The sequence below is a fragment of the Cervus canadensis genome, chromosome 32 (assembly GCF_019320065.1).
Source record: "Cervus canadensis isolate Bull #8, Minnesota chromosome 32, ASM1932006v1, whole genome shotgun sequence".
Lineage (NCBI taxonomy): Eukaryota > Metazoa > Chordata > Mammalia > Artiodactyla > Cervidae > Cervus > Cervus canadensis.
This window is the reverse complement of record NC_057417.1, coordinates 34,340,893-34,366,637: the sequence shown is the minus strand read 5'-3', so window position 1 is coordinate 34,366,637 and position 25,745 is coordinate 34,340,893. Positions and strand designations below refer to the sequence as shown.

Genomic DNA, 25,745 nt, shown 5'->3' with positions numbered 1-25,745 from the left:
AGGGGAGGGAGCCTACGTCTAGGACCGGACGTTCTGCCCACACTCTCCACCGTTGTTCTTTCTTCTGAGTACGATGTCCTGTCTCCCCAGCCCTTTCCTTCCCTCTTGGGGTGAACGGGTCAGAATGAGGGTCATCACAGTAAATGCGCTTGCTCCTCCAAGCCTGCCACCCAAGTCTAAGGCCCCTCTCCACAAAAGCGACCCCAAGGAGCCCACCAGGGCACCTGCCTCAGCTCCTTCCCGAATATGAGAAGGTCAGCAGCGTTGTCGATGGCCCGCGACACCATCCGCTCAGCCCGATCACGGAGCTTGTGAAAGCTGTTGTAGATGTTTCGAATCAGCTCCCGGCTCATGGCGAACTGCGTCTGGATGTCGGCCGGGAGGAAGTCCTGACGGGGCGGGAGGCGGGGACAGTCGTCACGAGACAGGACAACCGTCCAGGAGACGAGCGGCGGGAGAGGAAGCAGCTCCGTCCGCCCAGCAGGTGGCCCAGCCCAGACCCCAGGCCCAGGTCACCCAGCAGTCAGCCCAGGAACCCACCCCAGACCTCCCCTCTCGTCCAAAAGGAAAACAGAAGCCAGCACCGCGTGCCCACTGCAAAAAACAGTCCTCAGGCACAACATGACGAGCGTGCTTCCTGACTGCACCAGGCAGGCCTCCAGGTTCCCTCATTTATTCCCCAAGACTGATTTCTCACCAACTTTAACATTAACTACCCATTAACACTAACTAATATTAACTACGCAGTGCTTGGAAAACAAAAAGTTTAGGGAATAAAATGAAGGTAATGTCTGGAGAAGTGGCTTAAGAAAGAATCATGAAAAAAGCTACCAAATAGCTACCGTCATCCTTTTGAGAAAAGGATGAACTAAATTTAAAAGTAAACCAGTGCAACCATCAATTCCCTTCTTTCCAAAGAGCAGACGACCAAGGGCACGTCCATCTGAGTCACGGAATGCCCGGGGATACGGTGCGAGGGCCTGCGGCCAGGCCCTGTGGTCAGAGGGAGCTGAGTCACACACAGGCTCAGCTGCCGAGACATCTGGGACCTTGGCCAACGGCAGCCTCCATTTCCCCATCTGTAAAATGGGCCTGGCACCCACTGTGCTTCAGATCAACTGAAACAAGGGTTAGGTGAGGAAAACACGCGACACCTCTCAGAATGACGTCTGGCGCTCAGAGAACTGCCTGACCGTGAGCCCTGCTGCTGCTCTGGGGGGAGTGAGCATCAGAACCAGGTAAGTACCTTGGCCCGAGCCGCCAGCTTGCAGTTCATGAACTCGTCTCCCACGCACTGAGCAGATTCCTTCAACTTGTTCTGCACGTCCTGCAAGGGGGGAAAGAGAAACCCTTGACCCTCAGCCAGCCGCAGAGAAGTGGGCAGGAGACCATCCGAGTCGCTGGAAGGCAGGACCCAGTCCCTCTGAGACAGCAGTGTCTCTCTGCCTGTCTCCTGCTCCACTGTTTCCCCCATTGGCCTTGACCTTTGGGAAGGCTGGTCTTCCAGACGTGGCAAAGCCCGACTTCACAACAGCACTGCAAACGGCAGCTCTGGAGAGGAGCCCTCTCTCCAGAAAAACAAAGTGCACCCGCGGACCAGGGGCCGGAGCGCGGAGACAGACGAGAGACCACCAGGCCCGGGAAGGCCCCACGTGGGGCTCAGACACTGAACCTTCTTCCTCCTCTGAGCAGACCCACAGGACCAGGCCCAGAGCCTGAGCAGAGCTGACGGGCAGAGAAAGACAGCCCTGGGCATCCCACGCCCTGGCTCCGCGCTCTGCCCGCGGAAGGGGGGCTCCCTGGTAACGCCCAGCCTTCAGACGAGCCCCCACGAAGAGCCACAGAACAAACACAGGCAGAGACCCCAACACACGGCGGTGCGGGTGCAGGAAGCAGAGCGTTTCAGAGCAGAGCGTCTGCCCCAGTGCGCTCCTTCACCGAAGACGCACACGGTGCCACGGAGGTCCGGGGGACACCCGTCTGTAGGAGCAAGGGTCGCCTGACCTCCCGGCTCCCCCTCCCTCTGCCCTGAGCCACGTGGCTCCCGCCTCCCAGCACTTTCCTCCTGGCAATCAAGATCCCCGCTCCAGCCCCAGGGTTCAAGATCACAGCAAACACGCCCTGAACCTCTGGAACAGGTCCCACAAAAGGGGCTGAGCGACAGGCACCCCAGAGGGGAGGCCGCGGGATCTCTAGGGTCAAAGGCCCCTCTGGCCTCCGGGGAGGGTGCGCTAAGATGGGAGGCCAGGCGCGTGGGGAATCCGCCTCCGCGGCTCTGGGTCCGCGGCCCTGCCGTCCACTCCAGCGCGGGGAGTCCTCCGCGGGCCCCCTCTGCCCATGCCCACGAGGAGACGGTCCATGGCGAACCCCCGGTGCTGGAGAAGCACTCGGGCCTGGCCCGCGAGGCCGTCAAGGCAGCGCCTCCTCCAGCAGGGGTGTGGCCCAGCTTCCTGCTGGACCGGACGGGCCTACGGCAGCTGGAGGGAGACACGGCCGCCCCGACGCCTCCCCAGAGTCGCGGGCACGCAGAGCCCACGCCGCCCGGGACACACGTCCACCCGCAGCTCTGCGGACTGCACCGAGTCCACCCCGGCCTTTCCTAAGTGCACACACCTCCACGGCGGGAGCCCCTGAACCGCGGAGCCCCCTCCCGCGGAGCAGCTTCAAACCTCGGGGGCGTGCCGAGAAGCCTGGGCTCCTCCCCCGGCCCGCCCACAGGCCGGAGCAGACGCCTCCCACTCGCCCCGGGAGACAGCCCTGCCCATGGCTGCCCCTGCAAATAGAACGCATCGGGCCAAACCAGGGGAGTGAGCGAGCGGCGAGAACGAAAGGAAACCACTGGACAACGAAAGCCGGGCCGCCTCAGAATCCCTCCCCAGACCCCCCCCCCCCACCGGGTACTCACGGGGCCGCTGAAGGACAGGAACAGCTTGAGGATCACGTCCTCGGAGAAGGGCGGGTGCCGGGCCACCAGGTTGATGAAGCGCTTCAGCGCTCGCCTCCGGGCCTCGATGAACTCCCTGTCGGCTGGGGACAGGACGCGGGTGACTGCGGGCCCGGAGCACCGCCCCCCAGGCTGGGGCTCAGGGCCCAGCGCCTCCGGCACAGAGGGCCCCCAGCCACACTTCCAGCCGGGGGCACCAGACACAGACCACAGGCTGCGGGAGAAGGCCCAGGGGCCCCCCCGGACCCCACGCCCTGCCCCCAGGGACATACCTGGGCCAGGTATCTGCGAGGAAACCCAGGAAAACCAGAGCCTGCCGGCATTAGCCAGCAGTGTCTGACCCCTCACCACAGGGCCTACAGACGCTGCTGCAACCCCCTCCTGCTGTCTCCATGAACAATATCTCATGGATCCAAGCGCAAGCTGCCTCATTTGGGTTAAGCGTTTTCACTTTGAGGGAGGGGGAAAAAGTAAAAGCGTATGACCACACACTGAGGGTATTTCAACCTGACCACAAATGAAAACGGTGGTTTTTTTTTTTTACTTTCAACTCAGTTCAGTTCAGTCACTCAGTCGTGTCCGACTCTTTGTGACCCCATGAACCGCAGCACGCCGGGCCTCCCTGTCCATCACCAACTCCCAGAGTTTACTCAAACTCATGTCCGTCGAGTCGGTAATGCCATCTAACCATCTCATCCTCTGTCGTCCTCTTCTCCTCCTGCCCCCAACCCTTCCCAGCATCAGGGTCTTTTCCAATGAGTCAGCTCTTCGCATCAGGTGGCCGAAGTACTGGAGTTTCAGCTTCAGCATCAGTCCTTCCAATGAACACTCAGGACTGATCTCCTTCAGGATGGACTGGTTGGATCTCCTTGCAGTCCAAGGGACTCTCAAGAGTCTTCTCCAACACCACAGTTCAAAAGCATCAATTCTGCAGTGCTCAGCTTTCTTCACAATCCAACTCTCACATCCATACATGACCACTGGAAAACTCACAGCCTTGACCAGACGGACCTTTGTTGGCAAAGTAATGTCCCTGCTTTTTAATATGCTATGTAGGTTGGTCATAACTTTCCTTCCAAGGAGTAACTGTCTTTTAATTTCATGGCTGCAGTCACCATCTGCAGTGATTTTGGAGCCCAAAAAAATAAAGTCTGACACTGTTTCCACTGTTTCCCCATCTATTTCCCATGAAGTGATGGGACCAGATGTCATGATCTTAGTTATAACATTTTGAAAAAGATCTTTGCTTCACACAGCAGTATAAATTATATATTACATAATGTGTGCATGCATGCCCAGTCGTGTCTGACTCTTTGTGACCCCGTGAACTGTAGCCCGCCAGGCTCCTCTGTCAATGCAATTTTCCAGGCAAGAATACTGGAGTGGGTTGCCATTTCCTCCTCCATGAAAACGGTATTTAAAGTATTACTTGGGGTAATTCCCTGGCAATCCAGTGGTTAAGATCCCAAGTTTCCACTTCAGGGCCATGGTTCGATCCCTGGTGGGAGAGCTAAGACGCCACATGCCACGCAGCATGGCCAAACATTAAAATTCTAAATCGCTGGAAGACACTGGATTAGGATATTCCCATGAAGGCCCCCGGGGCCCCATCTGCTGAAGGCTGCATGTTCACAAAGGCTGAGCACGACCCAGCCTTCGAGGTCCCGGCACGCCCCGCGGCCCCGGGCCCCAGCACACCCAGTGTTACCTCCCAGCATCCTCTTGGGCGGCAGGGCCGGCACCATGCGGTACGGGAACTTGTGCAGCAGCGTCTCGTGGAAGACCACGAAATCGTTGTAGCGGCGGTACACGCAGGACTTGAAGCGCTGTGGGAAGAGGGCGCAGAGCTCAGAGTCCTCGCCAGACACCCTCACCTTCACCACTTCCCCTGACCTGCTCTTCCCGCCACTGAACAGGACCCAGGGAAATAACACGATGAAAGGCCCTAAGTTCTCACCAGGCCTTCCCTAAGGGGGGAATCCCACACGTCCTCAATGGACGGAGACACAACCTTTACACGCCGCACAGCTCTGACTGCGCCCTTAATTAGCCACCTATTGCTCTGGATCTTCCGTAACACGTGAGCCTCTTTACAGGCCTTTTTAGCCACACGGCAGTATCTCCCATCTGTGGGTTTCAGGTGAGGACAGCGTTCAGGGTCTGTCCTCAGCACGCACTCTCAAACAGTGCTAACACAAGCAGCCTCCTGAAAGAGACCCGACTGCCTGAAAGCAGCTCAAACGCTGAGCACCAAGACCGAGACACGGGAGACTCGTGCCTCAGACGGAACCGCCAACACACTCCACTGGGAGCCCGCCCGTGAAACACCCGCAGGCTCCACGGGACAAGCACCCCGACCCGAGTAACCTCGTCGGGGTCGAGAGTAAGCGCTCACACGAGACCCAGGCGCGAGCAGCGACCACTAAGACTCAGGACGTTACTGCAATTACTGATTAACATCACCGAGAGGAGAAGTGTGAGACGGTGACACGCCGTGTGAGGCCAGGAAGAGACAAAGCTGTGGGACCAGTGAGAGGCCAGCGGTGTCCGGGGTCGGGGCGGGGCTGGAGCTCGAAGGACGGAACACAGGGGCCTTCAGGGCAGACAGGCGACAGCAGTGGGCCACGCCCTGAGGACGCCCAACAGCAGGAGCGACTCTCGGGTGAACCAGGGACTCTGCGTGACAAGCACACGTCCAAGCGGGTTCACCAGCTGGAACAAACGCTCCATCTGGTGCGGGCGCTCACTGGGGGTGGGGAACATGGGAAATCTGTTCCTTCCCCTCAATCCTGCTGTGAACCGAAAAACACATTCAACTTTTTGAACCCTTAACAGAAGGGGAAAAGTGAAGCGGTGATGGATTTTATTTTCTTGGGCTTCAAAATCACTGCAGATGGTGACTGCAGCCATGAAATTAAAAGACACTTGCTCTTTGGAAGGAAAACTATGACCAACCTAGACAGCATATTAAAAAGCAGACATCACTTTACCAACAAAAGTCCATCTGGTCAAAGCTATGGTTTTTCCAGTAGTCATGTATGGATGTGAGAGCTGGACCATAATGAAGGCTGAGCGCTGAAGAACTGATGTTTTTGAACTGTGGTGTTGGAGAAGACTCTTTGAGAGTCCCCTTGAACTGCAGGAAGATCAAATCCATCAATCCTAAAAGAAATCAACCCTGAATATTCATCGGAAGAACTGATGCTGAAGCTGAAGCTCCAATACTTGGGTCACCTAATGAGAAGAGATGACTCATTGGAAAAGACCCTGATGCTGGGAAAGACTGAAGGCGGGAGGAGAAGGGGACGACAGAGGATGAGATGGTTGGATGGCATCACCAACTCAATGGACATGAGCTTGAGTAAGCTCCGGGAGACAGTGAAGGACAACGAAGCCTGGCGTGCTGCAGGCCAGGGGGTCACGAAGAGCCGGACACGACTGAGCGACTGAACGATGAGAACCTTAGGCTGTAAAGCGCACAGAGGTGACCAGGCGGCTGCCTGTGCCACCTGCCGGGCCCAGTGCCACGTCTGCACTGACCACGACTCCACCACGTGTGCAAGCAGGGGGCGCAGCCTGGTGAGCCCCCCAGCTCCGGCCCCAAGGCCCCATCCTCAGCAGGCTCACCCCCTCGCCAACACTTCAGGAGGCAACCTGGGCAGATTGGCCTCCTCCTGAAAATGCTCACCGTGAGGTCATCGGCTGACTTAGGAAACAGGCTGTTAAGTGAGAACGAAGACAAGGCCGCTGTCAGTAGGGCAGTGAGTCACGCACGCGGGTGCCCGGCCCCCGGGTGACGCGGCCCCCGAGGCAGCACTGGCGCCTCCACCCCTGCTGCGGCCGCAGATGCCAGGCGGCGGTGGTGCCCGCCAGCGACGCTGTCCTCGAGACAAGGGAGGGCCTCCTTCCCTCACTGACCTCAGCCGCCTCCCTCGGCAGTGGCACTGACCAGTGTCAGAGCAAAGTTTAGTTCCAGGCTCCCCTCATCGTGGCTTCAAAACACAGTGAGGCAAAAATGCTGCAATCCTTAACTTCCACAGAACAGCCGTCCGCCCTGGGGAACCTGCTCCCGCGTGCCCACGTGCCTTTCTGCCTGGATGATGATCGTGACACTGCCCTGGCCTGAGCCCTCCAGGGCTGCGACCCAAGTCTGTAACCCGGCTGGCTCTCAGCGCTGGGGGGGTCACTCTGACCCTACGAGATCCCCCCTGCTCCCCCCACTACACACACACACACACACACACACACACACATGCTCTTAGTTCACCAATGACTTCATCTCCAGGATAAACAATAAAAGCTCCTATCAAAACACGTCCCAACTGAACTCGATGACAGGCAAAGGACAAAAGATCAACACTGCTGACGCCATCGGACAGCCCGCGCACGGCCACCCCGGGGCCAGGTGTCCAGCACCCGACTCACTCTGACCTTGGGGCACCCCTGATGGGGACGCAGCACCCTCTGGGGATGAGCTCCCCACACCAGTCCCGCCCGCACACTTGATCTGCGGTGCGGGGTCCACACTCTACTTCCCAGGGGCTGCCCAGCACTGCAGGACCACCCAGGGCCAGCTTGTCTGGGCCAGAGCCCAACCGAGCGTTCCGAGAGGCAGGATCCCAGGGCCCAGGGATGAGAAGGGTGGGCGGGTGCCTGAGCGAGGGGCAGTGAGCCAGAGCCAGACGCAGGGGCATGCGCTGGGGGGTCTTCCCTCCACCCCCCCACCCCCACGCCCGCAGGTACCTGGCTGGACACCTCATACTCCACGTGCTTCAGGAACAGGCCCTTCTTCTCTGGGACGAGCTCCACCTGCACGGCGTCCCTGGCCAGCAGCTCCTGCAGCGTCAGCGACAGCAGCAGCGGGTTCCCCGGTGGCACCTGCATCCGACCGGCGTCCAGGGCCCTGGGCTCGCTGACCGGGGGCACTGGCGAGTCTGCGGAGAGAAGGTGAGCACCGCGGCTCAGCCTGGAGGCCGCCCCGCCGCCCCCGCCTGCTGGCTCAGCACGTGGACCCCAGCCACGTCACCCGACCAAGCCCGGTCCTGGCCCAGGTCTGGCTCATTCATTCGAGCCGGGCGTCTGCTCGGGGCCACGTCCTCCCCTCATGAACCAGCAGGCCGTGACTCAGCACGTACACCCCCACATCCAGGACCAGGCAGGTCTAGTTTTCCACCTGGGCAGAGGAAAAGGAGTGCCATGTTTGCAAGCTACATGCAAAAAACAAGGTTTTTCCTTTTCTCCGGGGTCAAGTAAAGGGTTAAAAGATAAGAAACAGGGCCCATTTCTCCGTGAGCAGGCGCTTCCACAATCAATGCACTCTGCCTTCTTGCCAACCCAGTCACCCTAATGTGTAAAAACCGGCATGTCTGCTTTAGCCCGGCGCCCGCTGAGTTGGGCTCCTGCTCATACAAACCAAAGCACTGAGCCCTAACACTCCGCCTTCCTTAGACACGAGAAGTCACCCACGTGTCATTCATAGGGCAGGCAAAGACAAATCAGAGGTTTTATGTCCAACAAGCTGCCAGCAAACAAACAAGAAAATCCTGTTAGAAGGTCAGTTTGGTTTTTAGTACAAAGAGTTTAGAACTTTAAGAGAAAAACATTCTTTTCAGTTAAGAAAAAAGAATAAAGGTTAAGGTGTCCCTCGGGGGAAAGCTCTTTTCCCAGGAAACACTGCTGTAAATAAACAGGACAAACTGTCTATCTCCATCTCCTCGATCTTCAGCAGCGCGGCTGTGCCACTTCACAGGACTGACTGTTTCAATGCAAGATTCTGGTTTACATGCTCATACAGAATTATGAGGGTTATCTCCATCTGTGAAATCACTTAGCATTATTTTAGGATTCAAAATACAGCGGCCTTGAATTGACCTTAAAGATTAAGAAAGCAAGCAAGGGCTTAATGTGTACGCAGGAACCCCCAAGGGCCTCAAAACTCCGCACAAAAGCTCAATACTGCGTGCTCTAAGGCGCGGAGCTCCCCAGGGAGGGCAGAGACTCCAGGGACGCAATAACCCACCAGGAGCAGGAAGACAGTGTTAGCAACTCACTCGTATTTTCTATCTCTTCCTCTTTAGATTACACTATAATGCACATAGGCGGTGTCCCTGGTGGCTCAGTAGTAAAGAATCTGCCTACAATGCAGGAGACGGAGGTTCGATCCCTGGGTCAGGAAGATCTCCTAGAGGAGGAATAAAGTCCCCAGTATGCTTACCTGGAGAACCCCATGGACAGAGGAGCCTGGTGGGCTATAGACCATGGGGTCGCAGAGAGTCGGACGCGACTGAGAGATCGAACTGCAGCAGCAGCAGCATGCATGTAACAGAAGAGCACACACGCAACTCACTAAAATATTCATGTGCAGATGTGAGGGTGCGGATGTGTGTGCGAGTGCGCAAATGTGTGTAAAAGTGTGTGAGAGTGTGCAAATGTGTGTACGAGTGTGCACACATATGCAATGCATGTGGGTGTCTGGGTGTGTATATGTACGAGTGAGTGTATGTGCAAGAGTGTGTGTACATGAGTGCATGTGGTGTACATAGGAATCCGAGGAGTGTGCATACGCATGTGTGTATGTGTGTATAAGTGTGTTTGAATATACATGAACATGTGCACATACGTGTATGGCTGTGTGCAAGAATGCATATGTGTGTGCATGTGAATATGAGGGGTGTGTGTTTATAAGTATATACGTACATATGTGCACACGCATGTACGACTGTGTGCATGAGTGCATGTATACGCACATATGAATATAGGAGTGTGTGTGTACAGATGTGTGAGTAAATATGTGCACCTGTATGCATGACTGTGTGCATGAGTGCATGTATATGCACATGTGAATACAGGAGTGTGAATACAGTACACACAGTATGTGTGTACTTGTGTGTATACGTATATGTATGAGTAAATATGTGCACATGCATATATGACTGTGTATACATGAGTGTGTGTACATGAAGTATATATATGGGGGGCTGTCCCCAACAATGAATCCCCAGTGCCTTAATGGTTAAAAACATGTGGAGACCACAGCTATAGAAGGCACCTGTTCTCCCAAGTCATCTCAGGAGCCCAGCCCCTTTCCAAGGAAAAACACTCTGATGGCCTTAAAACTGTGTTTACACAGTCTCCTTGAGGACCACAAGAACCCTCAAGGAGCCAACAAGCATTTCTTAAGCACCAGCTCAAGGGAACATGGTGATGAATAAGACAGGGCCCCTGAGCTCATTAATTCGTCCACACAGCAAACCGCTATGAGTGTCCACCACTGCCAGGCACAACCTATAAACATCCAAACTCAAGGGAGAATGGAAATCAGGCCATGATTACCCTAAAAGTGCCCTGGGAACAAGACACAGCCAGGACGCAAACCCAGGAGAGCGGGAATTGCCTCGCTCTGTACTCAGGTGCTTCTGGGCACAAGGGGGTCGGGGAGTCTGGCACACAACAGGGGCTCAAGGAACGTTTGCTGAGTGACTCTCTACTGATATTTACTGTATTTCTAGGAGGGAAAACCAACACTCTGAAACAAAGCAAAATCTTCAACTAGAACAAAGAATGTGTGGGAAAACAGTAAACAATAAAGCTAAAAAAGTAATGGGGGAGAATCTTTTTATCAGAGAAAATACCTGCAAATAATATATCTAATAAAGGGCTTGGATCTGGAATATACAAAAAAAAAAAAACTTACAACTCAGTTAAAGCACAAATAATGCAATTTAAAAACCAGCAAAGGGTCTGCAATAGACATTTCTCCAAAGATGTACAAATGGCCAGGACGTGCACGAGAAGAGCCTCAGCACCGTGAACCATCACAGCCCGACGCCCTACGCCACCTGTAATTTACAAAGAAAAACAAGCTTACAATGAGTGTTGGGGAGGATGTGGAGACCCCTCACGCACGCTGCAAGTGTGTGAATGGTGAGCTGCCTTCAAAAGCAGCCTGGCAGCTCCTCAGAATGTTAGCAAAAGTTACTATACGACCCTGCAATTTCACTCCTAGGTACACACTCAGGGTAAACAAAAATGTGTGTCCACAAGAAGACCTGTAGACAAATGTCCACAGCGGCACTGTTCGTAAGAGCCAAAGAGGAAGAATCCAAATGTCCATCAACTGAATGGATAAACAAAAGTGGTGCACGCACACAATGGAGGAGGAGGAAGTAACAACCCAGCCCAGGACTCCTGTCTGGAGAATCCCACGCACCGAGGAGCCTGGCCGGCTACAGTCCATAATAGGGTCACAGAGTCAGACACGACTAATGGATGAACCTTGAACACAGGATAGATAGCAAGTGAAAAGAAGCCAGTCATGAAAGACCACATGTGAGATGATTCCATCTACATGAAACACCAAAACACGTAAATGTGCAGAGACAGACAGCAGCATGGTGCTTCCATAGGGCTGAGGGCTGGGGGGCTGGGGGGATGGGGGGTGAGGGGGGGGGTGGGGATGGCTGATGAGGAAGAATGGGTGTCTTCCGGGGCTGAGGAAATGCTCTGAAACCGACTGTGCTGATGGCTGCACGGCAGGAAATACACTAAAGACCACTGTGTTACACGCTTTAAATGAGCAAACTGCTGGGATGTAAATAGTAAATGTATAAAGTCTTTATGTATAAGAGGCAGGTGACATCAGCAGGAGAGGCAGAGTGTGCGTGTGTCCCTCGGTCGTGTCCGACTCCTCTGTGACCCCATGGACTGCGGCCCACCAGACTCCTTTGTCCATGGGACTCTCCAGGCAAGAATACTGCAGTGGGAAGCCCTTCCCTCCTCCAGGGCATCTTCCTGACCCAGGAATAGCACCCAGGTCTCCTGCACTGCAGGCCAATTCTTTACCATCTGAGCCACCGGGGAAGCCCATAAAATGCAGGTGACATCGGCAAGAAAGGCAGAGTCAGGATCTCCAAAAACCCTCTGCTCCACAAAAGCAATGAGGACAAAGGCAAAAATCGTCAGAATCTGCTTTCTCGGAACACTGGAAAGTGACCAAAGGCTTGCGACAACCCAGAGCACATCTACTGACGCAATAATGAGTTAAGTCACAGTGAGGTCACAGAGCAGTAGGCTGGGCCTTCGCCCAGTGACCGCAGCTCCTGAAAGAGGGAGAGACTACGAAGCCACGGACACAGCCAGGAGGCCACGTGGCAACACAGGCAGGGCGGCTGCAGGCCCAGGGACACCCCGCTGGCCGGCCACCCCCGGGAGCCAGATGGGCAGAGAAGGATCCTCCCCAGGAGGGCTCAGAGCAGAAGACCGGGCCAACACCCTGACCTCCAGCTTCTGGCCTCCAGAGCTGTTTCAGGCCACCCGGTCTGTGGCACTGTCTCACGGCAGCCGCAGGACGCTCACACCAGAGATGCTCTGTTATTTAAAGTGTCCAGTTTCAATGAGAGCCTCTAAGACACGCAAAGAAACAAGAAAGTGGGGCCAAACACGGGAGAGGAGATGGACACACAATCGACAGAAACCGTCCTTGAAAACCCAGGTGCTGGGACTATTAAAGACCTTACATCTGCTATTTAAAATATGTCCAGAGGACTAAGGGAACCACCTCTAAAGAACTAAAGAAAAGCATGAGAACAACACCTCACTAATAGGGAATATAAAAAAAAAATCAGAAATTATAGAAGAGAAGAAGATAAAAATTCTGGAGCTGAAAAGTTCAATAAGAAATAAAAAATTCACTAGAGGCTTAACAGCAGATATGAGTGGAAAGGAGGAAGAATCAGCCATCGGGAAGACATGTCAACTGACATCTCCAGTCTGATGGACAGGAAGAGAAAAGGACGTAGAAAAATTAATAGCTCCTCAGAGACCCAAGGGATACAGCAAGCATACCAACATAATCCTAGCAAGAATCCCAAAAGGAGGAAGGTTTAGAAAAGATGCTTGAATAAATAATGGCTCAATTTGATTTAAACATCCAAGAACTCAAAAAAATTCCAACTTGGATAAATTCAAAGGGCTTCACGCTTAGACGCATCATAAACTGTTCACAGTGGACAAAGAGAAAATCTTGAGAACACCAGGAGGGAAATGACTTGCCAAATACAAAGGATTCCTTTCAAGATTCACAGCTCACTCCTCACCAGAAACCACACAGGACAAAGGGAGGTGGGAGATCAGAGTCAAAGTGCCAGAAATTCCACACCCGGCACGACTATCCCGCAAAACAGCAAAGGACATCCTGAGACACTCCCGGTGCCTGAAACTGGTAAGGTTCCTCACCAGCAGCTCTTCCCTACAAGAAACGAATGTGGAGATTCCTTAAAAAACTGGAAATAGAACTGCCATGTGACCCAGCAATCCCACTCCTGGGCATACACACCGAGGAAACCAGATCTGAAAGAGACACATGTACCCCAATGTTCATTACAGCACTGTTTATAATCGCCAGGACATGGAAGCAACCTAGATGCCCACCAGCAGACGAACGGATAAGGAAGCTGTGGTACATATACACCATGGAATATTACTCAGCCATTAAAAAGAATTCATTTGAATCAGTTCTGATGAGATGGATAAGCCTGGAACCCATTATACAGAGTGAAGCAAGCCAGAAAGATAAACACCAATACAGTATACTAACGCATATATAAGGAATTTTAAAAGATGGTAACAACAACCCTATATTCAAGACAGAAAAAGAGACACAAATGTACAGAACAGACTTTGGGACTCTGTGGGAGAAGGCGAGGGTGGGATGTTCTGAGAGAACAGCATTGAAACAAATATACTATCAAGGGTGAAACAGATCACCAGCCCAGGTTGGATGCATGAGACAAGTGCTCAGGGCTGGTGCACTGGGAAGACCCAGAGGGATGGGATGGAGAGGGAGGTGGAAGGGGGAATTGGGAAGGGGAACACATGTAAATCCATGGCTGATTCATGTCAATGTATGGCAAAAGCCACTACAATATTGTAAAGTAATTAGCCTCCAACTAATAAAAATAAATGGGAAAAAAAAGAAAAGAAACGAATCCCCAGGAACTAATGAGGCACACCAGTAACCATATCAGTAAGGATTAAAGACAGCACTCATGTATTTCTTTATTTGCAATTCTTTTTCCTGGCTGATTTTAAAGACAACTGTATAAAAGCAACGAGTGTAAGTCTGTTTTGATAGGGAACAACTTATACAGATGTAATCTGTGAGACAGGAAAGACCCCGATGCTGTGAGAAATGGAAGGCACCAGGAGAAGGGGGCGGCAGAGGATGAGACGGTGAGATGGCATCACTGACTCAACGGACACGAATCTGAGCAAACTCTGGGATTAATGGAGGACAGAGGAGCCTGGCGTGCTGCGGTCCGTGGGGTTGCAGAGTCAGACAGGACTTAGCGGCTGAACAAAAGCAACGATTCGTAAAAAAAAAAAAAAGCAACGATTCATATGACGGCAGCACAGGAAGGGGAGAGGGCGCAGAAGCGAGAGGTCTCTATATTACTGAAATCAAATCTTATTAATCCAAGGCAGCCTATTACAAACACAGAAGCTATAACTCCCATGGCAATCACCAAGAAAATAACCCCCCAAAAGTATAATACCCGAAACAATGTAGGGAGGTAAATGGAACACTGGAAAAAAAAAAAAAAACTTAATGTAAAAGAAAGCTGTAACGAAAGAAGAGGAAAAAATTAAATTAATGGGGGGAAAGATCATTGAAAGAGCACCAGGAGGTCTCTATTTAAAATTTTATATGATAAAAACACACGCTTAATAGAGAAAACTTCATGATTTTCCTGATGATTAAAATAAAACAATGTCCTGAGAAGGAAGGTAAGCTCAGTAATGATTAGCAAATGACCACATGCTGAAGAACCCGAACTTTGATCGCTGAAGGATTTAAAACACAAAGACACATTTTAAATCAAAGACATTACTCTCAACCGCCTTGAGAACAACCCCTTCCTTATGTTTGAATCATAAGAAAGCCACGATTCCGAACATCAATTTGCTAAACTAGGACAGCCATATATTCCAAGAAAAAACATTTAAGAACAAAAAAGAAGAGAAAGGTGCCATTTCCAACAGGCTCGCTGTCATGTGACGGACCACATGCAGACGGGGCAGAGGGCAGCGCGAAGATTCCGGTCTCCCCCAGGGGTCAGCGTTACGTTCACCAGGAGGCCTCTCCTCAAACGGAGCCTCCGAAGCCAGTCTGAGCCGCCCCACAAGACCAGCTGAGATGGAGGGAAGGACATGAACCCCATAAGAGCAGCTGAGATGGCTGGAAGGACATGAGTCTGAGCAAACTCCCCAAGACAGCGAAGAACAGAGACGTCTGGCATGCTTCAGCCCGTGGGGGTCACAAAGAGTCAGACGTGACTTAGCGACTGAACAACAAGAAGACCGACGTCTGGAAGAGGCACCACCCGCCGACCCAGCCCCCACAGGTGGAACAGCCCAGACGAGAGGGGCCGGTCAGGCCCGGGCTCACGGCGGTGGACAGAGCCTGGCTGTGACCACAGGCAGACAGCGGCTCAATTCCAGCCTCCAAGCCCGCAGTATGTGGCTGGCGAGTGACTGCCTCTGAGCCTTCTGTTCACAGTAAAAGGCAGCAGAGACGCCCACACTGGGCCCTGCGTCCCCACTGGGGCCTTAGGGACCGCAGCATCCCGATGGGCCCTTCCAAGACCGTCCCCCACCCTCCCCACTCCGACCCTTCCACACAGAACTGCTCCACGTGGGGTCCCCTGGCGGCGGAAGCCCTGACCTTGAACAGCCTGGAGCCCGGGCCTGACGCCGGCCGGGTGGGAGCGCGTGCTACGCTCACTCAGCAGACTAGGAACTCTCGGGAGTGGAGCCCCTGCACTCTGGGCGGGGCGGGCATCCAAAGTGCCTCCGGGAGCCGTGTTTGAGCTGTGCTGTCTCGTTCCGTTCTCATAAGGGCCAACCGAGCGGGCAGGTGTCAGCCCGAGGCACTTGGCCTGTGGGCCTGAGAGCCGCTCGCTCCCCGGCCCTGCATCAGGACGGTGGGCGGCTTCGTCTCCGCACTGGACCTCTTGCTCTGCTGGCCCCGGGGTGACACTGATGGGAGCTGAGCCACTCCCAGGCCAGCCAACCACACCGCGTGCCCTCCTGCCGCTCGACGAGGGACCGCCTCCGGGGAGGACGCAACTCCATCCAGACCCGCGCTCCCGGGACGCTCCAGGTCTGACGATGCTCCTGCTCAGTCGTGTCCGACTCTTCGAGACCCCACGGACCGCAGCCCACCAGTAGCCCGCCAGCCTCCTCTGTCCACGGGATTCTCCAGGCAGGAACACTGGGTTGCCACACCCTCCTCCAGAGGTTCTCCCTGACCCAGGGATCGAACGCACATCTCCCGCATTGCAGGCAGATTCTTCACCACTGAGCCACCTGGGAAGCCCAGCAAGCGCCAGGTCGTTTAGCCACAAATCAGAGCAATGGAACTCGGGACCCACGCCCGGACCAACGATCCACCCAACACACCGCCGGAATCTTCAGGCAGTAACTCTGACACTGGGAGGCACCCCGAGAGGCCAGCCCTGCAGGTCCTATGAGCAGCTAAGAGCTGGGGGCCCTGACTCCCACACAAAGCTCTGGGAGGCCAGCGAGGTCTGTCCCACACGCACCTCTGCTTTATCTGGCAGCCCTCAGCAAACGCTGAGGACGCGGGGCCACCAGCGGGAGAGCCTCTCACGGGGTGGGGGGGCAGCCAGCCTGCCGCCCCACACCCTTCACGCTGGCTCTGGGGAGTGGCTCTGAGCACCCCAGAACCGCCTAAGCCCGCTCAGCCCCGCCTCCCCCAGGGGTCTCCCCATGGGCAGACAGCCCCTCAGTGTACAGTGGCAGCCACTGGGGGGTCACATGGCCCCCAAAGGCAGCCAGTGGCGGGAGGTCCCCACCGTCTCCACTGGGCAGCAGGGGGATGTGTCCTCTGATGGACTCCAGGTTCGGGGTTCCCCTCCTCTGTCCACCGCGGCCACGGTCCAGCGGGACACAGCTCGGTGACAGCAGAAGCCTCCAGAGTGAGCGCCGGGTGTCAGGGTTATCCTCGGGCCCGGCCACGCTCAGGTGTGGAATGAATGGTTAAGATCGCTACTGTCAAAAGAAACAGACAAAATCCAGGGAGAGGACGTGGAGGACGGCCAGTGGGACTGTAAAACTCGGTGCTGCTGCGACAGAGAACGGAGCAACAGTTCCTCGTAAAGTTACACAGAGACTCGCCAGAGAACCCAGCAATTCCACGTCTGGGTCTATACCCAAAAGAACTGAAAGCAGGAACGAGAAGCCGTGGTCGCACAGCCAGGATCACGGCAGCCGAAGGGGAACTGCCCAGTGTCCGGGCTTCCCCAGCGGCTCAGTGGAGAAGAACCCATCTGCAATGCACGAGCCGTGGGTTCAATCCCTGGGTCGGGAAGACCCCCTGGAGGAGGAAATGGCAACGTGCTCCAGTATTCTTGCCTGAAGAATCCTGTGGACAGAGGAGCCTGGTGGGCTACAGTCCATAGAGCAGCAAAGAGTCAGACACAACTGAAGTGACTTAGCACCCAAGTGACCACTGACGGATGATGGATCAGCCAAGTGCAACCTGTCCACACAATGGAACAGTGCTCAGCCTTAAGAAGTAACCAACTACTGAACCTGCTACATCACGGAGGAACCTGGAGGATGTCACGCTCAGTGAGATGAGCCAGACGCAAAGACAAGTGGTGTGTGATTCCACCCTCACGAGGTTCCCAGAACGAAGTCACAGAAAAAGAAAGTAAAAGTGGGGGGTGTTATCGGGGGCTGGGGGAGAAGAGGCCGGGAGTGAGTGCTCGGCGGGCAGTTTCAGCTATGTGGGCTGAACCTGTAGACTCGGACAGTATCCACAGACACGGCAGAACAAACGTGCTCACCACCGCGGAAGGCACACCCAGCAACGGCTAAAGCTGCATGCTACGCGTATTTCACATGTGAAAACACTCAGAGTGCTGCCCGCCCCCGAGAGTCTAGGGTGGGGCCTGAGGGTCTGAGTTTCTCACGATTTCCCAGGTGACGCTGCTGGTCACAGGGCCTCTGTGGAGAACCGCGGTCACGGGGCCTGGGGTCCAGACCCTCACCTAAAACAAGCGGATGCTCACGGGATGAAGGACATTTCGGATGACAACGTTTCCACCAAAACAGCATGAAACGGGGTCAGCAGACACCTTCCGTGTTCAACCTGAATGTTCCTTCTCAGACTCATGAAACTGCTTCAACCTTTGGGAACGCTGAGCTATTCTGCTGTTCTGAAATTAACAAACTGTTCTCAGGAAATGGAAGCAGAAGTCTCCGCATCCTTATCACGGCCACGGCCTCAGAAATGAGAATTCAGCAGCTCTGTGGCCAGGGAACGTCAGGAATGCACCACCCCCCCCTCCCCCGCCAATGCCAGGAAACAGAGCCCCCCGCCCCCGCCCCGTCTGTGGTCAGCTCGCCTCAAAAAGTGATGTCACCACTCAGCTCTTCATTATCCGTAACTCAGGAGCTCCAACAAACTGTGCATGGCCTCTATTTCATTAAATTCAAGGTTCACTTTTCTTTCAGTGACTTATTTTATTAACATCACAATATATTAACATATAGAAAACCCTCCAACCCAACAATCTATGAATATCCAGTCACTGTGTGCATTCTTCTCCACATGTGCAGAGTTGTAATATGACACAATTTTCAAGTATGTTTCCAAGTTTCCATGACCACATTTCTCTTTCAACTTTTCTGTAAAAGCAAAAACCTTCCTAATTCCTAGCCACTCATATAATCACCATGAACAGGTTCACTTCCATGGTGCCCTGTTGTTGCAACGCCCATGCTCAGCTGTGTCCTACTCTGCGACCCCAAAGACTGTAGCCCACCAGGCTCCTCTGTCCATGGGACTCTCCAGGAAAGAACCTGGAGTGGGCTGCCTTGCCCTCCTCCAGGGGATCTTCCCTGCCCAGGGATCAAACCCATGTCTCAGGTGTCTCCTGCATGCATTACACACAAATTTTTCACCCCTTGAGCCATCGGGGGAATGTTATGTAACTTTTAAATGGACACATTTTTGTTGTGAAGAAATACTTCAAACAAACTTGAAAATATAGAAAATATCAGAACCCGTGTATCCACCGAGATTTCACTCAAGAGGACACGGTGCCATATTCTTTGCTGAAAAAAAATTTAAATAAAACATTACAGATGCACACACCATCCTCCCAACCCTGTTTCCTATTCCAAAGTCACCGCCATCCCAGAGTGGATGGGCGAGGTTTGTGCACTTTCTCTATATAAGTTTCCGGAAAGTACCTGTACATCCTGTACTTCATTACAGAGAATAAACACACAGCTAGTTTCTTTTCCCAATGGCTGTGAAAACCTTTTCAGCTGAAACAGGGCGTGCTGACAGAGAAGAGAACGTCTCACACCGCTCACTGCAGGGAGCTCTCACAGCGCAGCAGCGCCCGGACAGACACCCCTCACGCGGCTCCTCCCCCGGGCAGAGAACGCTAGAGCCTCCGGGCAGCTCCGCCGGGCTTACACCACACTCGGGGCTGCGGGTCGGCCAGAGCCCCGCTCACTCTGCGCCCACCGGGCGCCTGGGCGGTTCCACACGCCGCTGCCAAGGACAGGCCAGCACCCTCGTGTGGGCGGCACACGTGTGCGTTCCTGCTGGGTCCGTTCCCAAGAGTGAGATCACTGCGTCCTGGGGCTCCGTGAGCGCCGCTCAGCAAACCCCCGTTCTCCCAGCGGCTGAGCCAGCTGCACCGGGGTCCCGGCGCCTCAGGCGCTGGCCCATGCTCACTACTTCCCGAGCGCCTGAACCCACCCTTCCAGAAGGCCCCTGACTCTCTAACGCCGTCCGCAGCCCACCTGCCGTTTTCTCTTGGTTTCCCTCCTTGTACGTTCTGTCTCTCTGAAGTTATTAAGACTGCTGCCTGCAGACATTGCGTAATGACCTAGGGACAGAACTAAAGGCCACTTAGCCGTACCCCGGCTAACTGCTCTCTGCTGTTAAAAGCAGCATGAAGAACACTGCCGTGCACAGAGTACTCTGCTCTGTTTTTCATTCTCTCCGTTACAATCAGTTCCTGGAGAATTCTACACTTTTTCCTGCTAACAGACACTTCCCCGAATGGCTTTTATCCGCCCACATGAGCCACACCGCATCGCTCACACGCCTCTTCAGACATCACAGTCATCTGAGCCATCTGTGTGTGTCTCCTAGCAGCATCGAAGAAAAAAAGAGAGAGGGCTTTCCTGGGGGCTCAGGGGTTAAGAACCCGCTTGCCCATGCAGGGGACACGGGTTTGATCCCCAATCCGGGAGGATCTCACGTGCTGTGGAACAACTAAGCCCGTGGGCCACGACTACCGCGCCCGTGTCGAGAGCCCAGGAGCCCCACCCATCGCGCCCGTGTGCCCGAGAGCGCGAGCTGCCCAGCTAGAGGAGCCCGAGCACCCCCACGCAGAGGAGGCCCCGCTCCCGCAACTAGAGCAAAGTCTGCACGGCAACGCAGACCCCGCACAGCCATAAATAAACAAAGGAAATGACTTTTAGAAAAAGAAGAAAGAACTAAAGCTTCCTAAGTGAGGATCATAATGACAGCCCATCAGCAGAACAGCTCTTAGCGGGAAGTTTCCTCACCTCCAGCACCGCCCGCCCCGAACATTCACTTCTTCAGCCGGGAAAGGCTCCTGCCCTCCTGGGCCGCCTCTCCGGCCACACTGGCTTCTTCCCGCGCTGCCCCTGAACACAGCTCACGCCTGCTGCCTCTTTGGCCAGGGTCCCCTTTCCCAGAAACCCACCAGACCACCTCCTGGAAACTCGGTCCCACGTCGCTCTCAATGATGCTTCCTCGGTGACAGCAAGCTGCACCCTAACCACCCCCCAGCCAGAGCGCCCACCGGCATCCCACTCGCCTCGTCCACCAAATACCGTCCACCTCCACGGCGAGAACAGAGCCCACGAGCGCAGCCTGTGTTTACTCTGCTCCCAGCTGGCAGCCCGGTGACGAAGAACAGGGTCCAGCAGAGAGGAACGGCCCAGGAAGCATCTGTCAGCGCAAAGCGGGAATCCAACTCCCACGAGCAAGGCCGCGCGGAGCAGTCAAGGCCTGCTGTGCCTGGGGACAGGTGGGACGCCCCCCGCCCCCCCCCCTCACACCCCACAGCACTCAGGCCTCCCTGGCGGCAGGAACCCTGCCTCGGTGAGCTGCAGCGAGAGGAAGAGCTGCTCACACAGGGCGGCCGTCACCAAGCACGGCCACAGAGAGCCCTGAGCAGCGACAGCCTCACCCTGGCGGGTCTGCACCCCACCACGGCCTCTCTGCCAACCTGCGTCTTATCTGTTTATCTGCCCCAAAGAATATGAGACAAAAACCCTGATTCTATAAAGCTCCATTGGCCCAATCTCCACCACAAGAAAAGGATGTTTTCCACCTTCCTGCAAAGGTTTAAGTGCTTTTGTGTGTGCAAGCTCAGTCACTCGGTCGTGTCCGGCTCTCTGTGACCCCAGGGACTGTACCCCGCCAGGCTCCTCTGTCCCTGGGATTTCCCAGGCAGGAACATTGGAGTGGGCTGCACTTCCTTCTCCAGGGGTCTTCCCGACCCAGGGCTCAATCGCATTGCAGGCAGATTCCTTACCTTCTGAGACACCTGAGAAGCCATTAGGCGTTTGTATATTTTGCTTCACATATTTGTCTATAACAACCAACCTCTCAAGGTCCCTCCAAGCCCTCTGTACTTACTAGCTGGGAATTTCCGAATCGAGTCCCCTCCAGCCTCAGGAGCTGGACGCAGACGTGCTTCACCAGGGATGCGCCCCGAGCGCCCGTTGGAGTGTCTGGTCTTCGAGCTCTCGGGCTGGCCTGAGCGTCCTGGCCGAGCTCCTCCTAACCCACCTGGCTCACAGGCTTCCCACACACACCACGCAAACCCCTCAGGGAGCTCTCACTCCCTGATCCTGCCCAGCACAGGAGGGGCACACACCATGTGAATCCCAGGAGCTCTGCATGATGACGGACAGCCAGGTTCCCAGAGAACACCAGCAGGCACCGTCCCCACACCAAACACAACTCACCCAAGACGGATCACGGCCCCAAACGTCAGAGCTAAAACTATAAAACTCTCAGCAGAAAGCACAGGAGCAAATGCCTGTGACCTTGGGTCACACAAAGCCTTCCTAGATATGACCCCAGAAGCACCAGCAAAAGAAAACAGACCAACTGGACTTCATGAAAATCAGAAACTGCTGGGAATTTCCTGGTGGTCCAGTGGTAAGGACGCAGCACTTTCTCTGCCAGGGCCAGGTCGATCTCTGGTTGGGGAACTAAGATCCAGCAAGCCACAGAGCACAGCCAAACAACAACAACAACAAAAAAGAACAAAAACCAAAAACCTAGTGCTATAAAAAATCATCAAGAAAGTGAAAAGACAATCCACAGAATATGGACAAAACTATGCATCCAATAAGGGACTTGCGCCTAAAATACATAAAGAAGACATAACTCAAGCTTTTAAAGAAGACATTAATTTTAAAGGTTGGCAAGTGATCTGAATAGACATTTCACCAAAGGAGACGTACAGAAGGCCAAGAGGCACGTGAAAAGAGGTCCAACCCCTCGGGACCCGACCCACTGGGGTGGCTGGAGTCAGAAAGGCAGGCAGTGACAAGCGCTGGCAAGGTCGTGGAGAACCTGGAACCCACACACTCAGCGGTGAAAGAGCCCGGCAGCCAACCTCAGAAGGTCAAACACGGGCTGTGAGCCGATGACTCCACTCCTAGGTGGATGCCCACGAGAAGTGAAACACCAGGTCCACCCAGCAGGCGGAGGGACGCTGGCGTCAGTACCAGTCACAGCAGCCAAGACACGGGAACAACCCAGACGTCCGTGGACTGACGCACGAATCAGTAAACTGTGAATTATCCACACGATGGAGTATTAGTCAGCCATAAAAAGAAATACTGATTCAAGCTACAACACAGATGAACTCTGAAAACACTGCTGAGTAAAAGGAGTCGTCACTAAGGCCTACGATGTTCTAATACACGGTTCTATTTATATGACGTCTCAAGAAGACACAAGTCCATAGAGACAGAAAGACTAGTGGTTATTAGTCTGGGTGACGAGGGGTCTGGAGGAAAAGGGGGGTGACTACTGATGGGAACCAGATGAGGAGAATGTTCTAGAATCAACCATGGTGAGGCTGCATCACTCTCAAGGTACACTAAAAACCACTGAACTGCAGGCTTGACGTGGGTGAATTATGTGGTATGTGAATTACACCTCAACAAAGCCTTTAAAAATGCCTGAGGAATTCCTTCTCCTCTGCAGTTCTTGTGAACACGGACTAAGTATCCTCCTAGCCCAGGACGGAGCCTGGAATACGGACGGCTCGCGCTCTGAGAGAAGGTGTCTGCTAAGAGGAAAAGACCATCCACACGCAAAACCCTCCGGTGGGTTCCAGGCACAGGTGAGAGAAGCTGAGCTGGGGAGGCCGCCCCAGAGACGCCCCGCGGCCACACTCAGGGCCCCGGGACCTCCCGTGTCCGCGCGGCTGTGAAGCCGCAGGTCAGTCGGAGCAGACGCAGCTGCTGAGCGCGGAGAAACCCCTTAATAAAGCGTCTCCCCCTTCCTCCTCCCGCCACAGACCCAAAAGCGGGATGAAGGCGGTCACCCGGACAGCTGTGTGCAGGGCCAACCACCACTGAAGAGGCACGACCGGTGTCTGAAACTTCTGGATGCTCATGTAACGTCTCCTTAACCCTGCAGACGCTCCAAGTAAACACTCTGACCTCATCTTACAGACGTGAAAGCTGGAGGCCCCCCAGCAGCAAGGCCGGCCGGACGTCAGGGTGAGCCAGGTGACTCGTGGGGCCAGAGCCCACGCCAGGTGAGGGGACTCACGGGGCCTCATGCGACGCCCGCAACGTGCAGGGGACCGGGGCCACGCCACACTCCGGGGCCAGAGGTCGGGGCGCCTCGGTGCAAACGCCTGTCTCCCCTGTGGCTGTGAGCGGGCAGCTCAGCTCTCCGCACTGCTTCCTCCTCTCCGAAACGGGGACACCAGGCACATTCCTGGTTGACGGCAAGAACTTTAAAAACACGTTTCTATGTGAAAGCTTACAGCACCGTGCCCGGTTTTTACAGGACGTGCGCCCAGACAGAACCGCAGACTGAAACCAACTGCTGGCCAGGGCACGCCGGTCACTCCAGTGCTGGTCCCACGGCGACGTGACTCCCTAAATCCCACGAGAACCCCCAGAGCACAGACGGCCCGGCCCTCCAGTCCGGGCACATGAACGACTGACGCTCACGCCAACGGGGCTTCTCTGGCTGCGAGTGGCTGTTCCTCCCTGCGGTAGACGCAAGGGGCCAAACCACACAGAGGGGGGAAATCGCCCATTTGTTTCCTTAGGACATCACAAAATGGAAGGAGTCCCGAAAGGAGTCACCTGTCAGATGGTCTCCCCGGCCCAACTCCCAGCAAGAGGAACCCGCCCGCCCGCGGGGACCCCTGCTTCTTCAGGAACCTGACTAACCTGCTTCTGGAAGGACTCGTGGAATCTGTTCATCAAAAAGTCTCCTTGGGTCTCTCACTTCTGGAATGCTTTCATGTGGGGAGGCCCAGGGACTTTTTCCAGAGTTTAAAAAAAAAAACAAAACTATTTTAGCTAACTCGGGAATCTTGGAATTACTGACAAAGCAGAAGTTCAAAGTTCCAAAAAGAATACTCATCTCTGTTCAATTCAATCTGGTTTTGGTTTTGTTCTTTTTAAAAAAAAAAAAAAAAAAAAAAACCCCTCCCAGGCCTGGATGGTTTCGTCTAAAAGTGACTCAGGTTTTCTAGGATCTCTGGATGGGAAAATGAACATATTCTAAAATACCTGGCAGGCTCCATCTCTGGATTCCAGCGGAGGCGACGCAGAGAACCTGCATTTGCAGCCTAATTCAGTCCCTCTGATAAAATCCCAAGCAATCACCCAATATTATAAGCCAAGTGACATACAAGTAAACCCACTTAAACAGGTATTTACTGATCACAGGGAGTGAGACAGGGCCCCTGCCTGCCGGCTGCCTTGCAGTAGACAACTAGGAACGCAGTTAATCAACCAGAACACGGAACGCCTCGGAAACTGGCAGGGACCAACTAGGAACTATGAAAAATGTCACAGAAAGGAAAGTATTGAGTCAGTTCTCGCCCACAGCTAAGTCTGCACAGAAGGTGGAGAGCCAGGTCTCCAGGCAGGGAAGGCTGAGCGCCCGGAGCCCCAGAACTGGAGGATGCAGCTGATCCGAGCCACGCACACGTGACGGGACTCAGCCCGGGCTCCACACACGCGGGCCGGGGCCTGCTACTCCTGAGTTTCCACACCCACCGCCACGGGAAGCAAGCCCCCTGCGACGCCCCCCCCAAGGCTGATCGCGGGCTTCTCGGGGGGCGAGGGCAGGGCCGGGCCCCCTCACGGCCCTCCTGCGCTCGGGGAACACACCCTCTGGGCAGATGCCCCCTTTCTGGACAGAGAAGACGGCAACCCTCATGAGGGTCTCGGGTGGTCTCCACAAGAACGGGATCCTGGAACCTCCTTCCCCTCAGAAAAACCCTCTGAGGACAAAGGGTCTGTGTCTAGGAGTGGCTGGTTACTCAGTCAGAAGCCAATTCTCCAGACAGGCTCCTAAAGGGGCCGGCGGCGTGAGGAGGTCGGACCCGACGCATCGCCGGAGCCGGGCGCCAGGGGACCCCAGCTCGGCCACCAGCAGCAGGTGCGGGCGAGTCTCAGTCTCTGGGTGCCTCGGTTTCCCCATCTGTAAGGTGGGGCGGGTGAG

The 25,745-nt window shown here is 54.7% G+C and overlaps 1 protein-coding gene and 1 long non-coding RNA gene across 9 annotated transcripts in view; one reads left to right on the top strand and one right to left on the bottom strand.

Moving 5' to 3' along the window:
- Positions 1 to 25,745, bottom strand: part of SNX8 (sorting nexin 8) — a 39,249-nt gene that overhangs the window by 4,946 nt on the left and 8,558 nt on the right. For 3 of the 8 annotated variants that reach the window (XM_043456244.1, XM_043456247.1, XM_043456241.1), the window contains exons 2-6: positions 7,688 to 7,878; positions 4,653 to 4,770; positions 2,906 to 3,027; positions 1,247 to 1,327; positions 229 to 389 (exon numbers count right to left, since the gene is read on the bottom strand). In XM_043456244.1, the coding sequence (XP_043312179.1) occupies positions 229 to 389; positions 1,247 to 1,327; positions 2,906 to 3,027; positions 4,653 to 4,770; positions 7,688 to 7,878 (673 nt within the window). Of the gene's footprint in view, positions 1 to 228; positions 390 to 1,246; positions 1,328 to 2,905; positions 3,028 to 4,652; positions 4,771 to 7,687; positions 7,879 to 8,117; positions 8,158 to 18,018; positions 18,201 to 19,225; positions 19,377 to 23,825; positions 23,851 to 24,460; positions 24,672 to 25,745 lie in introns of those variants that run through there. The other 5 variants (XM_043456240.1, XM_043456246.1, XM_043456248.1 and 2 more) reach the window with 5 other exon arrangements.
- On the top strand, positions 23,152 to 24,484 carry LOC122433384. Its single transcript, XR_006267087.1, has 3 exons — positions 23,152 to 23,391; positions 23,569 to 23,811; positions 24,069 to 24,484. It is a non-coding gene; the product is annotated as an uncharacterized LOC122433384 (long non-coding RNA).